General features: G+C 49.1%; 1 protein-coding gene and 1 long non-coding RNA gene across 2 annotated transcripts; one reads left to right on the forward strand and one right to left on the reverse strand.

The window, feature by feature from the left end:
* Positions 1–860: 860 nt before the first annotated feature.
* Positions 861–16,478, reverse strand: LOC122994099 (scavenger receptor cysteine-rich type 1 protein M130-like; the record flags this gene model as incomplete). The annotated part of the gene is made up of 4 exons (XM_044368605.1): positions 861–1,240; positions 11,713–11,994; positions 12,089–12,397; positions 16,382–16,478. Coding segments are annotated over 4 exons (1,068 nt in total), but the record flags the coding sequence as incomplete, so codon positions are not given.
* On the forward strand, positions 1,929–2,326 carry LOC122993140. Its single transcript, XR_006406345.1, has 2 exons — positions 1,929–1,961; positions 2,216–2,326. It is a non-coding gene; the product is annotated as an uncharacterized LOC122993140 (long non-coding RNA).
* Positions 16,479–16,785: the final 307 nt, after the last annotated feature.

Raw genomic sequence — 16,785 nt, forward strand, 5'->3', positions numbered from 1 at the left:
CGAGGTTATAAGAATCCAGCTCAATGTTCTCCTGTGGGCCTGACTTCTGCCCCCTGCTGGCCTGGAGAGACATGACAACACAGATCTAAGTTACTGCATCACTCCTCTCTTCAGTTCAATATAAACAGGCTGAGTGCTTCATTTCAACCAGTCCTCTAAACAACAAACATGTGTTCAGTACCTTCAGGACCTTCAGGATGAAAACGACGACAGCGACGACCAACAGCAGAGTCACCGGCAGGACGACCAGTCTGATGATATGAACTGTTGGATCTGACGAGACACATTCAGTCATCACATTAGATCACATGACATCATGAGAACAACAGCTCCCATCAAACAGAAACTTTAGTGACGTTAAATCTCCTAAAATCACTGAAGTGTGAAGCAGCTTGTTGATTATAAGTTCATCTGATCTCCTCTGTATGCTGATGATGTTGGACAAAAACAACTCATGTGTTTACAGCCGGTTTGAAAGAATGAATGAAAGTCTGCTGATTGTCTCCTTAAAGCTCCTGTCTGGTTGAAATGATTCAACTGATTGTTAACAATCAACATCTTTACATGCAGTTAAATCAAATGTGATCCTGGTGAAGCTCTGAGTTCTCCTGATGACATTCAGCTCATCATGTAAAGTCCTGTTTATTATCATTATAGTGCTTATCTGGCTTCACTGACTCGTTTGCTGTCTTTAACTTTTCACTACAACACAGTTGTTATGGTTCAATAACATTAAAGAAGCCGGGAAGGAAACAGTTTACAGTTCCTTCATCAGATTCTGCCTCAGCTCTCTGTAGGTCGCTGGGTCGGTCCTGCTGCCTGATGACTTTTTATCATGTTTTACAAACATGGAAACAAAGTCAGTGTGACGTCTCAGTTCCACTGAGCTTCACACTCTGCTTCAGCTTACCTGTGACAGTGATAGACAGCAGACGGCTCTCAGAGAAGAAGTTATGAGCAAAAACATAGACGCCGTAAACACAGCTGTAGCTTCCTTGGTGGGCGGGGTCTGCAGCAGGAAACAGGAAGTCAGCAGAGTGATTGACAGCTGGCTGGGTGTAGTTGTGTGCCGTGTTGTAGGAGGTGACGGTGAGCTGGAAGGAGCCTCCTGGGTACTGAGGCTGGACGGAGCAGCTGATGGTGAAGTTGGAGCCCCGACGCACCTGAAACCCCTGCTGCTGGGCCTCGGAGACCCCGTCCATGGTAGAAGACACAGAGATGATTGGCTGAACCAGCAGGTCTGTAAACACAGAGAGATGATGAATCCTTCTTCCTCTGTGAGAAGCTGAATGTTATTTTCTCCTCATTTGTTTGTTCAAATTAAGGCCTTTTCTTGCTACACACAGACTACTCATGTGTGTACGACCCCTGTGACCACTAGAGGGCCCCGTTGCACCAACGTATTTCTTCTCTCCTCAAATATAAATTAACACCAAAGGTCCTTTTGTGTCGATCTAAAATACAAACATTATTTAAGCTCACAATTGCTAAAATAAAATGTGTGTATAGATCAAAAAGCAGTTTTTAATCCGAGAGCTCTTTGTCTTACAAGCAGGGCTGTAGTGGAGGCTAAACGCACGTAAACGCCGTTTACCCACCTCTCAAATTCTGAAACAGTGTGTAAGCAAACTTTCCATCACTTTACAGCCGTTAGCTCAGACTGGCTTCCTACCACAGTTTCTGTTGGAGCTTCTAGGAGCGCTTGTTTTGTTTTCTGTTGGAACATTGTGTCCTTTTATGAGACATGGAGACGTCTGTTACTGTTAACACGGACCAACAAACCACCACCCACTCCTGCTGCGCTGGTGTTAAAACAAACGAACCCTCCGTGCTGAAGCTAGCAGGCAGACTGGAGCCGCTTTCATGAGACAGACGAATGAATCAGAGTTCAGAGGATCATATATGACATTAACTGACATGTGCAGCATCAAATAATAATCTGTCAGACAAAAGACAACAAAGTAAGTAGCTAGAAAAACTCTTCAGTGAAGCAGAAGTTTTATAAATTGACATTAGTGTTGTTTAAGCGTCCAGTTTATCTGCTGCTGCTTTACATTACAGTAATGTTAATGTAGCTGATAGTTTGATAGCTTGACTGCTGATGTATTCACACTGTGTGTCGTTGGTCCACAATTACTGTAATTAACACCGTACAAGTTAAAGTTCTGCTTCATGCTCTGTCAGACTCTTAAGAGGAAGCTTTTTACATTTCCAGACTGAGTGAAGGAATCAGGAGAGACGAGACAGAAGTGATGAAGAATCACAGGATGTAACGTTAATGGTGTTGAAAGAAAAACAAGGAGAAAGTAAAGAACTGACTGAAGAATTTTGTTTATTGCTGTTCATAAATTTATAGTTAATTCAAAACATTTTGTTTAAAATATTTTATTTTGTTTATAGTTTGTTTTGATCTTGATGTTAATGCAGCTAAATTCCTAAAATGAAGTTTTTTCTGAGTAAAAAGTAGAATTTGTTGTCATATATATGCAGATGGAATATGATGCAGATTTGGTTTGAGTAGAAACGGCTTTGGTTGAAATAAATGAACGTTGATCAGTGAGAGGTGATCACACAACACAGAGAACTCCTACATTCATGTGTAATACAGAGGAGTCAGAGAGCAGAGGAGGAAACAGATTAACATCCTCAGCTGCCTTCAGATCAGACAGAAAACAGCTGATCAACATGTTAATAAGACATTCATACAACACTGCACGCACAATAGTTTCCATCAGAAACAAGTAGTGAACACAACACTGACATATCATCAGCTTTTAACTTGATATATTGAACTTGTTAGCAAACAGTTGCTTATTTGTTTAGGCAGCAAGCAACAAGTATATGAATTAGTAATGTAGTTGTTGCTTGTAAGGTGGATGTGACTGAGCTGCTCAGGAGAACTGCAGGGTGTGTGAGTGAACCACAGCAGGTTGCTTAAAGCTGCAGATTGTCTCAGTTTGAAGCAATGAGCCTCCAGGAACAAGCTAACTTCTCTACCCTTTAGGATGCTGTCGTCCTGGATAAGTTTACAGTTCAGTCCAATGGAAACCAGCGACCAGAGGAGGTCCGTCAGGACCTTCAGGACCTTCTCTGCAGGCCCGACCGTTTATGAGAGGTGTCATTATTAGTTCATAAAATATTACACATCAGTAATTATAAGGTTATTAAAACAATTTTATTTAATTAGTTATTAAAATAATTTATGTGATTTTTATAAAATATTTTGTTTGATTTCAGTTACTATCATAACCATAAACCCAGTATCTGGAGCTAGAACTGGATGTGTCTGCCTCACGCAGGACTCACGCAGGACTCACACAGGACTGACGTAGGACTCACGCAGGACTCACACAGGACTGACGTAGGACTCACGCAGAACTCACGCAGGACTGACGTAGGACTCACGCAGGACTCACGCAGGACTCACGCAGGACTGACGTAGGACTCACACAGGCCTCACGCAGGACTGACGTAGGACTCACACAGGACTGACGTAGGACTCACGCAGGACTCACGCGGGACTCACATAGGACTCACATAGGACTCACGCAGGACTCACGCAGGACTTACATAGGAGTCACGCAGGACTCACGCAGGACTCACGCAGGACTCACATAGGACTCACGCGGGACTCACGCAGGAATCACACAGGAATCACGCAGGACTCACGCGGGACTTACGTGGGACTCACGCAGGACTTACATAGAACTCACGCAGGACTCACGCAGGACTCACGCAGGACTTATATAGAACTCATGCAGACCTCATGCAGGACTCACGCAGGACTCACATAGGACTCACATAGGACTCACGCAGGACTCACATAGGACTCACATAGGACTCACGCAGGACTCACGCAGGACTCACGCAGGACTCACATAGGACTCACGCAGGACTCACGCAGGACTCACATAGGACTCACATAGGACTCATGCAGGACTCACGCAGGGCTCACGCAGGACTCACATAGGACTCACGCAGGACTCACGCAGGACTTACATAGAACTCACGCAGGACTCACATAGGACTCATGCAGGACTCACGCAGGACTCACGCAGGACTCACGCAGGACTCACATAGGACTCACGCAGGACTCACGCAGGACTTACATAGAACTCACATAGGACTCACATAGGACTCATGCAGGACTCATGCAGGACTCACGCAGGACTTACATAGAACTCATGCAGGACTCACGTAGGACTCACGCAGGACTTACATAGAACTCACGCAGGACTCACGCAGGGCTCACGCAGGACTCACGTAGGACTCACGCAGGACTTACATAGAACTCACGCAGGCCTCACGCAGGACTCAAGCAGGACTTACATAGAACTCACGCAGGACTCACGCAGAACTCACGCAGGACTCACGCGGGACTCACACGGGACTTACGCAGGACTCACGCAGGACTCACGTAGGACTCACGCAGGTCTCACGCAGGACTCACGCAGGACTCACATAGGACTCACGCAGGTCTCACTCAGGACTCATGCAGGACTCACGCAGGACTCACATAGGACTCACGCAGGACTCATATAGGAGTCACGCAGGACTCATGTAGGACTCACTCAGGACTCACTCAGGACTCACGCAGGACTGACGTAGCACTCACACAGGACTGACGTAGGACTGACGCAGGACTGACGCAGGACTCACGCAGGACTCACATAGGACTCACATAGTACTTACGCAGGACTCACGCAGGACTCATGCAGGACTTACATAGGAGTCACGCAGGACTCACGCAGGACTCACGCAGGACTCACATAGGACTCACGCGGGACTCACGCAGGAATCACACAGGAATAACGCAGGACTCACATAGGACTCACGCGGGACTTACGTGGGACTCACGCAGGACTCACGCAGGACTCACGCAGGACTCACATAGGACTCACGCAGGACGTGCATAGAACTCACGCAGGACTCACGCAGGACTCACGCAGGACTCACATAGGACTCATGCGGGACTCACATAGGACTCACGCGGGACTCACGCAGGACTCACGCAGGACTCACGCGGGACTCACGCAGGACTCACGCAGGACTCACGCAGGACTTGCATAGAACTCACGCAGGACTCACGCAGGACTTACGCAGGACTCACACAGGACTTACATAGAACTCACGCAGGACTCACATAGGACTCACATAGGACTCACGCAGGACTCATGCAGGACTCACATAGGACTCACGCAGGACTCACGCAGGACTTACATAGAACTCACATAGGACTCACATAGGACTCATGCAGGACTCACGCAGGGCTCACGCAGGACTCACGTAGGACTCACGCAGGACTTACATAGAACTCACGCAGGCCTCACGCAGGACTCAAGCAGGACTTACATAGAACTCACGCAGGACTCACGCAGGACTCACACAGGACACACATAGGACTCACGCAGGACTCACACGGGACTTACGCAGAACTCACGCAGGACTCACGCAGGACTCACGCAGGACACACATAGGACTCACGCGGGACTCACGCAGGACTCACGCAGGACTCATGTAGGACTCACGCAGGTCTCACGCAGGACTCATGCAGGACTCACATAGGACTCACGCAGGTCTCACTCAGGACTCATGCAGGACTCACGCAGGACTCACATAGGACTCACGCAGGACTCATATAGGACTCACGCAGGACTCATGTAGGACTCACTCAGGACTCACTCAGGACTCATGCAGGACTCACGCAGGACTGACGTAGCACTCACACAGGCCTCACGCAGGACTGACGTAGGACTCACACAGGACTGACGTAGGACTGACGTAGGACTCACGCAGGACTTACATAGGAGTCACGCAGGACTCACGCAGGACTCACGCAGGACTCACATAGGACTCATGCGGGACTCACGCAGGAATCACACAGGAATAACGCAGGACTCACATAGGACTCACGCGGGACTTACGTGGGACGCACACAGGACTCACGCAGGACTCACACACGACTCACGCAGGACGTGCATAGAACTCACGCAGGACTCACGCAGGACTCATGCAGGACTCACACAGGACTCACGCAGGACGTGCATAGAACTCACGCAGGACTCACGCAGGACTCACGCAGGACTCACGCAGGACTCACATAGGACTCACGCGGGACTCACATAGGACTCACGCGGGACTTACGCGGGACTCACGCAGGACTCACGCAGGACTCACAGAGGACTCACGTGGGACTCACGCAGGACTCACGCAGGACTCACGCAGGACTTGCATAGAACTCACACAGGACTCACGCAGAACTCATGCAGGACTCACGCAGGACTCACATAGGACTCACGCGGGACTTATGTGGGACTCACGCAGGACTCATGCAGGACTTACATAGAACTCACGCAGGACTTACATAGAACTCATGCAGGACTCACGCAGGACTCACGCAGGACTCACGCAGGACTCACGCAGGACTCACATAGGATTCACGCAGGACTTACATAGAACTGACGCAGGACTCACGCAGGACTCACGCAGGAATTACATAGAACTCACGCAGGCCTCACGCAGGACTCGCGCAGGACTCGCGCAGGACTCACGCAGGACTTACATAGAACTCACGCAGGACTTACATAGAACTCACGCAGGCCTCACACAGGACTCACGCTGGACTGATGTAGGACTGACGTAGGACTCACGCAGGACTCACGCAGGACTCACGCAGGACTCACATAGGAATAACGCAGGACTCACATAGGACTCACGCGGGACTTACATGGGACGCACGCAGGACTCACGCAGGACTCACACAGGACTCACGCAGGACGTGCATAGAACTCACGCAGGACTCACGCAGGACTCACATAGGACTCACGCGGGACTTACGCGGGACTCACGCAGGACTCACGCAGGACTCACACAGGACTCACGCGGGACTCACGCAGGACTCACGCAGGACTCACGCAGGACTTGCATAGAACTCACACAGGACTCACGCAGAACTCATGCAGGACTCACGCAGGACTCACATAGGACTCACATAGGACTCACGCGGGACTTATGTGGGACTCACGCAGGACTCATGCAGGACTTACATAGAACTGACGCAGGACTCACGCAGGACTCACATAGGATTCACGCAGGACTTACATAGAACTCACGCAGGACTCACGCAGGACTCACGCAGGAATTACATAGAACTCACGCAGGCCTCACGCAGGACTCGCGCAGGACTCACGCAGGAGTCACGCAGGACTTGCATAGAACTCACACAGGACTCACGCAGAACTCATGCAGGACTCACGCAGGACTCACATAGGACTCACATAGGACTCACGCGGGACTTATGTGGGACTCACGCAGGACTCATGCAGGACTTACATAGAACTGACGCAGGACTCACGCAGGACTCACATAGGATTCACGCAGGAATTACATAGAACTCACGCAGGACTCACGCAGGACTCACGCAGGAATTACATAGAACTCACGCAGGCCTCACGCAGGACTCGCGCAGGACTCACGCAGGACTCACGCAGGACTTACATAGAACTCACGCAGGACTTACATAGAACTCACGCAGGCCTCACACAGGACTCACGCAGGACTCACGCAGGACTCACGCAGGACTTGCATAGAACTCACACAGGACTCACGCAGAACTCATGCAGGACTCACGCAGGACTCACATAGGACTCACGCGGGACTTATGTGGGACTCACGCAGGACTCATGCAGGACTTACATAGAACTCACGCAGGACTTACATAGAACTCATGCAGGACTCACGCAGGACTCACGCAGGACTCACATAGGATTCACGCAGGACTTACATAGAACTGACGCAGGACTCACGCAGGACTCACGCAGGAATTACATAGAACTCACGCAGGCCTCACGCAGGACTCGCGCAGGACTCGCGCAGGACTCACGCAGGACTTACATAGAACTCACGCAGGACTTACATAGAACTCACGCAGGCCTCACACAGGACTCACGCTGGACTGATGTAGGACTGACGTAGGACTCACGCAGGACTCACGCAGGACTCACGCAGGACTCACATAGGAATAACGCAGGACTCACATAGGACTCACGCGGGACTTACATGGGACGCACGCAGGACTCACGCAGGACTCACACAGGACTCACGCAGGACGTGCATAGAACTCACGCAGGACTCACGCAGGACTCACGCAGGACTCACATAGGACTCACGCGGGACTTACGCGGGACTCACGCAGGACTCACGCAGGACTCACACAGGACTCACGCGGGACTCACGCAGGACTCACGCAGGACTCACGCAGGACTTGCATAGAACTCACACAGGACTCACGCAGAACTCATGCAGGACTCACGCAGGACTCACATAGGACTCACATAGGACTCACGCGGGACTTATGTGGGACTCACGCAGGACTCATGCAGGACTTACATAGAACTGACGCAGGACTCACGCAGGACTCACATAGGACTCACGCAGGAATTACATAGAACTCACGCAGGCCTCACGCAGGACTCGCGCAGGACTCACACAGGACTCACGCAGGACTTGCATAGAACTCACACAGGACTCACGCAGAACTCATGCAGGACTCACGCAGGACTCACATAGGACTCACATAGGACTCACGCGGGACTTATGTGGGACTCACGCAGGACTCATGCAGGACTTACATAGAACTGACGCAGGACTCACGCAGGACTCACATAGGATTCACGCAGGAATTACATAGAACTCACGCAGGACTCACGCAGGACTCACGCAGGAATTACATAGAACTCACGCAGGCCTCACGCAGGACTCGCGCAGGACTCACGCAGGACTCACGCAGGACTTACATAGAACTCACGCAGGACTTACATAGAACTCACGCAGGCCTCACACAGGACTCACGCAGGACTCACGCAGGACTCACGCAGGACTCACGCAGGACTTACATAGAACTCACGCAGGACTCACGCAGGACTTATATAGAACTCACGCAGACCTCATGCAGGACTCACGCAGGACTCACATAGGACTCACATAGGACTCACGCAGGACTCACATAGGACTCACGCAGGACTCACATAGGACTCACGCAGGACTCACGCAGGACTCACGCAGGACTCACATTCGACTCACATAGAACTCACACAGGATTCACGCAGGACTCACGCAGGACTTACCTAGAACTCACGCAGGACTCACGCAGGACTCACGCAGGACTTACATAGAACTCATGCAGGACTCACGTAGGACTCACGTAGGACTCACATAGGACTCACATAGGACTCACGCAGGACTCACATAGGACTCACGCAGGACTCACGCAGGACTCATGTAGGACTCACTCAGGACTCACTCTGGACTCATGCAGGACTCACATAGGACTCACGCGGGACTTACGTGGGACTCACGCAGGACTCACGCAGGACTCACGCAGGACTCACGTAGGACTCACGCAGGACTCTCTCAGGACTCACGTAGGACTCACGCAGATCTCACGCAGGTCTCATGCAGGACTCACGCAGGACTCACGCAGGACTCACGCAGGACTTACATAGAACTCACGCAGGACTCATGCAGGACTCACGCAGGACTTACATAGAACTCACGCAGGACTTACATAGAACTCACGCAGGACTCACGCAGGACTCACGCAGGACTCACGAAGGACTCACGCAGGACTCACACAGGACTCATGCAGGACTCATGCAGGACTCACGCAGGTCTCACTCAGGACTCATGCAGGACTCACGCAGGACTCACATAGGACTCACGCAGGACTCATATAGGACTCACGCAGGACTCTTGTAGGACTCACTCAGGACTCAGTCAGGACTCATGCAGGACTCATGTAGGACTCACTCAGGACTCACTCAGGACTCATGCAGGACTCACGCAGGACTGACGTAGCACTCACACAGGCCTCACGCAGGACTGACGTAGGACTCACACAGGACTGACGTAGGACTGACGTAGGACTCACGCAGGACTCACGCAGGACTCACGCAGGACTCACATAGGACACACATAGGACTTACGCAGGACTCACGCAGGACTCACGCAGGACTTACATAGGAGTCACGCAGGACTCACGCCGGACTCACGCAGGACTCACATAGGACTCACGCGGGACTCACGCAGGAATCACACAGGAATAACGCAGGACTCACATAGGACTCATGCGGGACTTACGTGGGACGCACACAGGACTCACGCAGGACTCACACAGGACTCACGCAGGACGTGCATAGAACTCACGCAGGACTCACGCAGGACTCATGCAGGACTCACACAGGACTCACGCAGGACGTGCATAGAACTCACGCAGGACTCACGCAGGACTCACGCAGGACTCACATAGGACTCACGCGGGACTCACATAGGACTCACGCAGGACTTACGCAGGACTTGCATAGAACTCACACAGGACTCACGCAGAACTCATGCAGGACTCACGCAGGACTCACATAGGACTCACGCGGGACTTATGTGGGACTCACGCAGGACTCATGCAGGACTTACATAGAACTCACGCAGGACTTACATAGAACTCATGCAGGACTCACGCAGGACTCACGCAGGACTCACGCAGGACTCACATAGGATTCACGCAGGACTTACATAGAACTGACGCAGGACTCACGCAGGACTCACGCAGGACTCACGCAGGACTCATGCAGGATTCACGCAGGACTCACGCAGGCAGGCATTGCAGAAAGGAACGGAGGATGGATTTTGTTTTCCAGTGACTGGTGAGTCCTGCTGTATTAATTATCTATAGAGGTGATTAAGATTGTTGTTGGTAATGCTCGACTTTGCTGCTGTGAGAAATATGGCCTAATTTCTATCTTTCAGAAAATCTTTCCTTTATTGTCTTTTTGTTGAGCAACATGAGTGAACGTTTACCATCGGAAGACTGGGTTGGCAGTTTAGCTAATGCATGTGTGGGAGAAATAACGAGGTTAGCATAGTTTCAGCTTGTTGAGCCGGTGCTTTGAGTACATTTGTTAACAGGTGTCAGGTTGTTGGTGATGAGTGCACTTCAGCCTCTTTTACACAGCCCGTTCAACGAAGGAATACTGCGCCTGTAATTCGCCTCGCTGTTCTGTGTGACAGCCGGCACGGCGGGACCGGGAGCTGACGCTGTTGTTTAGCCCGTATTCAGACCACATCAGGCGGTGCGGCGTACAGCTGCAGGGTTGAGGAGGTGTGCGGGGATGCAGGTGTGTTTGTGCTTTGGAAAGTAACCGTTGTGAAACAAACAGAAAATAACGTTTTAATGATCTGATTCATCAGCTTCCTCACTAACGTTACTAGCGCTCCCTCTCTCCATTCACTCTCTAGCTCATTCGACCACAGCTGCTCTCTCTCTCGTCTTTTTTAAAATGAGTCGGGAAGCCGACAGAAAAGTCTAACTTAACTTTAACGTTGTCAAACAAAGAGAAATGTCCTCCCCTCGTCCTAGTAACGTCTCTTTACTTGCTTATGGCAGAGTTTACAGCTCTGATCAGTCTGATCTCCGTCACGCCTCTGAATCCAGAACCCCGCTACGCTATGAAAAGCTCACACGGAGGCGGCTTTATGCCGGCTCACTGTAAAAAAGTAAAGGCAAAGGCGTCTTTATGGCTATAATGCATTTCTCTGTATAAAAGAGGTGTGTGTGTGTGTGTGTGTGCAAGACCCCACAGTCCGCTACTGCCACTGACTATCACTGTGACAGAGGAAGGAAAATATTACTGTCATAGATGATGTCACTGATGGACTTACCTGAGCAGGTGAGCTCCATGATGGAGGAAGAGGAAGATGATGATGCACAGTCCCTCAGTGTAGATCCAGTCTGAACACAGTAAGAACTGATGCTCCATACAGATCTGCGTGAGGCTTCATTTCTGCTTCCTGTTGAAACAGCAGAGCCACAGTCCAGATCTCTGCACGCTGCAGCTGCTGCCTTCAGGGTCCAGTCCAAGTCACTCACTGGTCTCCACTCTCCCTGTTTCACCTCCAGTGTACCTGCACAGCGACTGGCTCCTCCCACCAACCTGACAGGCTCTGAACAGAAACAAGAGAGTCATCAGTAAAAGAATAAAGTGAGTTTCATTAGAACAGAAATGAAGCCAAATCAAAGCTGCAGCTCCTCTTCTACCTGAGCAGGTGAGTCCAACAGCTTTGCCAGGTGAGCAGGTGCTTCTAGCTGAGTCTGATCTTCCACAGTCCAGGAGAACAGACTCATGGCCTCCACACTGGAACTCTTTGGTCCACATCGGAGCCTCCACTTCTCCATAGAGTGCCCCCTGGAGGACTGAAGGAGCCCCACAGCCGAGCTCCCTACAGACCACCTCTGCATCCTGCTGGTCAAAGTCAGCATCACACACTGAGGACCACGACTGCTCAGACTTCACCTCCAGTCTGCCTGAACACAGACTAGTCCCATTCACCAGCCTGACAGAGTCTGGAGAGAGAGAACCATCATTAGTTTGGGGAATATTTACCTGCAACATTCATACCAATAAAGCTTTTTAGAATATGAAAGTAAGAACTGATAAAGAGAGAGAGCACATTCATACCTGACTCAAGTCTTTATTTATAGAAAATATTTCAAGCTATTTGTAGGATTTGAACTTGTCTTACTCAGGCTCCATCTTGTGGGAGCATTGTGGGAAAGAGAAACACATAGAAGCAGCCCAGACGTCAGGTGATGGAGACACATGAACACATTAAAGCAGGAGGCAGAACAAACTGGTAAAGTCTGACTTCCACCTGTATGTAGATGAATTACTGTTCTGAAAATATCTTTAAAAGCACAAACTGTTATCCAAATGTAAACTAAAGGACATCCTAACAAACAAAAGTCAAAGCACAAGATTAAAACCTGCTATAAAAGGACTAACAGATCTTTGAATACAGGCACTAACACTACACAACAACTCTATTAACATGATGATTTCTACAGCTGTTAAAAGGTGGGTGACCTCAGTAACTGTTGGAAACACAGCACTAAAACTGACAGATAGTTTCTGTTATAAACACTAAATGCTGATTCATCTAGAAGTCAAACTGTTGTCTTGATTTGGCTTTAAGTTTGAGGAAATGAGTTCCTCTTAAGTCAGTTGAGTTGTTTAGTTATATTACAAACATGGATCTATATTAAGGAGCATATAGACGGTGTGGCTGAGGTAAGGTAGGGTTTACTCAAGCTTTTTTTACCACTACAGCCCTGCTCACAACAAACCAGTTTCACAGTCATCATCAGATTCTCACATGTTGACGTACTGACGTTGATGGCTGAGTCGGTCAAGTCTGACAGTCTGACAGTGACATCACTAGATCAAGGACAACATTTACACACATATTTGATGCACTGTCACTATGGTTTGCAAAAGGACTTATCCTTCAGTGATGATGATGATGATAACTGAAAGTCTTCTGTTTTAATCTTCATAGTGATAATTGTGTGTAATTTGTTATTTCTTTGTAGTTCATTTGCACCTTTAGTTTCATTAGGCCCTAAAAATAATACTGTAGTTGTCTGATTTGGGATCAGACTTGATCTTGCTGGTGTCACTTTATTACACTCAATTTTATGTTTATTCTTGTTCATCAATTTATAGTTTATTCAAAACATTTTGTTCAAAATATTTCATTTTGTTTATAGTTTGTTTTGATTTTGATGTTAATGCAGCTAAATTCCTTAAATGAAGTTTTTTCTGAGTAAAAAGTAGAATTTGTTGTCATATATATGCAGATGGAATATGATGCAGATTTGGTTTGAGTAGAAACGGCTTTGGTTCAAATAAATGAACGTTGATCAGTGAGAGGTGATCACACAACACAGAGAACTCCTACATTCATGTGTAATACAGAGGAGTCAGAGAGCAGAGGAGGAAACAGATTAACATCCTCAGCTGCCTTCAGATCAGACAGAAAACAGCTGATCAACATGTTAATAAGACATTCATACAACACTGCACGCACAATAGTTTCCATCAGAAACAAGTAGTGAACACAACACTGACATATCATCAGCTTTTAACTTGATATATTGAACTTGTTAGCAAACAGTTGCTTATTTGTTCAGGCAGCAAGCAACAAGTATATTAATTAGTAATGTAGTTGTTGCTTGTAAGGTGGATGTGACTGAGCTGCTCAGGAGAACTGCAGGGTGTGTGAGTGAACCACAGCAGGTTGCTTAAAGCTGCAGATTGTCTCAGTTTGAAGCAATGAGCCTCCAGGAACAAGCTAACTTCTCTACCCTTTAGGATGCCGTCGTCCTGGATAAGTTTACAGTTCAGTCCAATGGAAACCAGCGACCAGAGGAGGTCCGTCAGGACCTTCAGGACCTTCTCTGCAGGCCCGACCGTTTATGAGAGGTGTCATTATTAGTTCATAAAATATTACACATCAGTAATTATAAGGTTATTGAAACAATTTGATTTAATTAGTTATTAAAATAATTTATGTGATTTTTAAAAACTATTTTGTTTGATTTCAGTTACTATCATAACCATAAACCCAGTATCTGGAGCTAGAACTGGATGTGTCTGCCTCACGCAGGACTCACGCAGGACTGACGTAGGACTCACGCAGGACTTACGCAGGTCTCACGTATGACTCACGCAGGACTCACGCAGGACTCACGTAGGACTCACGCAGGACTCACGCAGGACTCACGCAGGACTGACGTAGGACTGACGTAGGACTCACGCAGGACTCACGTAGGACTCACGCAGGACTCACGTAGGACTCACGTAGGACTCACGCAGGACTCACGTAGGACTCACGCAGGACTCACGCAGGACTCACGCAGGACTCACGTAGGACTCACGCAGGACTCTCGCAGGACTCACGCAGGACTCACGCAGGACTCACGTAGGACTCACGCAGGACTCACGCAGGACTCACGCAGTTCTCACGCAGGACTCACGCAGGACTCACGCAGGACTCTCTCGGGACTCACGCAGGACTCTCTCGGGACTCACGCAGGTCTCACGCAGGACTCACGCAGGACTCACGCAGGTCTCACGCAGGTCTCACGCAGGACTCACGCAGGACTCACGCAGGACTCACGCAGGACTCATGCAGGACTCACATAGGACTCACGCAGGCAGGCATTGCAGAAAGGAACGGAGGATGGATTTTGTTTTCCAGTGACTGGTGAGTCCTGCTGTATTAATTATCTATAGAGGTGATTAAGATTGTTGTTGGTAATGCTCGACTTTGCTGCTGTGAGAAATATGGCCTAATTTCTATCTTTCAGAAAATCTTTCCTTTATTGTCTGTTTGTTGAGCAACATGAGTGAACGTTTACCATCGGAAGACCGGGTTGGCAGTTTAGCTAATGCATGTGTGGGAGAAATAACCAGGTTAGCATAGTTTCAGCTTGTTGAGCCGGTGCTTTGAGTACATTTGTTAACAGGTGTCAGAAGGTGATTTTGTAATGGACTTATTCTTAATGACGTAGTTTTTATATTGTTTAGATGTTAATTGTTGGTGATGAGTGCACTTCAGCCTCTTTTACACAGCCCGTTCAAAGCGGGAATACTGCGCCTGTAATCCGCCTCGCTGTTCTGTGTGACAGCCGGCACGGCGGGACCGGGAGCTGACGCTGTTGTTTAGCCCGTATTCAGACCACATCAGGCGGTGCGGCGTACAGCTGCAGGGTTGAGGAGGTGTGCGGGGATGCAGGTGTGTTTGTGCTTTGGAAAGTAACCGTTGTGAAACAATCAGAAAATAACGTTTTAATGATCTGATTCATCAGCTTCCTCACTAACGTTACTAGCGCTCCCTCTCTCCATTCACTCTCTAGCTCACTCGACCACAGCTGCTCTCTCTCTCTCTCTCTCTCTCTCTCTCTCTCTCGTCTTTTTTAAAATGAGTCAAGAAGCCGACAGAAAAGTCTAACTTAACTTTAACGTTGTCAAACAAAGAGAAATGTCCTCCCCTCGTCCTAGTAACGTCTCTTTACTTGCTTATGGCAGAGTTTACAGCTCTGATCAGTCTGATCTCCGTCACGCCTCTGAATCCAGAACGCCGCTACGCTATGAAAAGCTCACACGGAGGCGGCTTTATGCCGGCTCACTGTAAAAAAGTAAAGGCAAAGGCGTCTTTATGGCTAGAATGCATTTCTCTGTATAAAAGAGGTGTGTGTGTGTGTGTGTGTGTGTGTGTGTGTGTAAGACCCCACAGTCCGCTACTGCCACTGACTATCACTGTGACAGAGGAAGGAAAATATTACTGTCATAGATGATGTCACTGATGGACTTACCTGAGCAGGTGAGCTTCACGATGGAGGAAGAGGAATATGATGATGCACATTCCCTCAGTGCAGATCCAGAATGAACACAGTCAGATCTGATCCTCCATACAGATCTGTATGAGGCTTCATATCTCCTTCCTGGTGAAACAGCAGAGCCACAGTCCAGATCTCTGCAGGCTGCTGCTGCTGTCTTCAGGGTCCAGTCCAAGTCCCACACTGGTCTCCAATCTCCCTGTTTCATCTCCAGTGTACCTGCACAGCGACTGGCTCCTCCCACCAACCTGATGCTCTGTGGCTCTGAACAGAAACAAGAGAGTCATCAGTAAAAGAATAAAGTGAGTTTCATTAGAACAGAAATGAAGCCAAATCAAAGCTGCAGCTCCTCTTCTACCTGCGCAGGTGAGTCCAACAGCTTTGCCAGGTGAGCAGGTGCTTCTAGCTGAGTCTGATCTTCCACAGTCCAGGAGAGCAGACTCATGGCCTCCACACTGGAACTCTTTGGTCCACATCGGAGCCTCCACTTCTCCATAGAGCGCCCCCTGGAGGACTGAAGGAGCCCCACAGCCGAGCTCCCTACAGACCACCTC

Source organism: Thunnus albacares, chromosome 12, assembly GCF_914725855.1.
Source record: "Thunnus albacares chromosome 12, fThuAlb1.1, whole genome shotgun sequence".
Lineage (NCBI taxonomy): Eukaryota > Metazoa > Chordata > Actinopteri > Scombriformes > Scombridae > Thunnus > Thunnus albacares.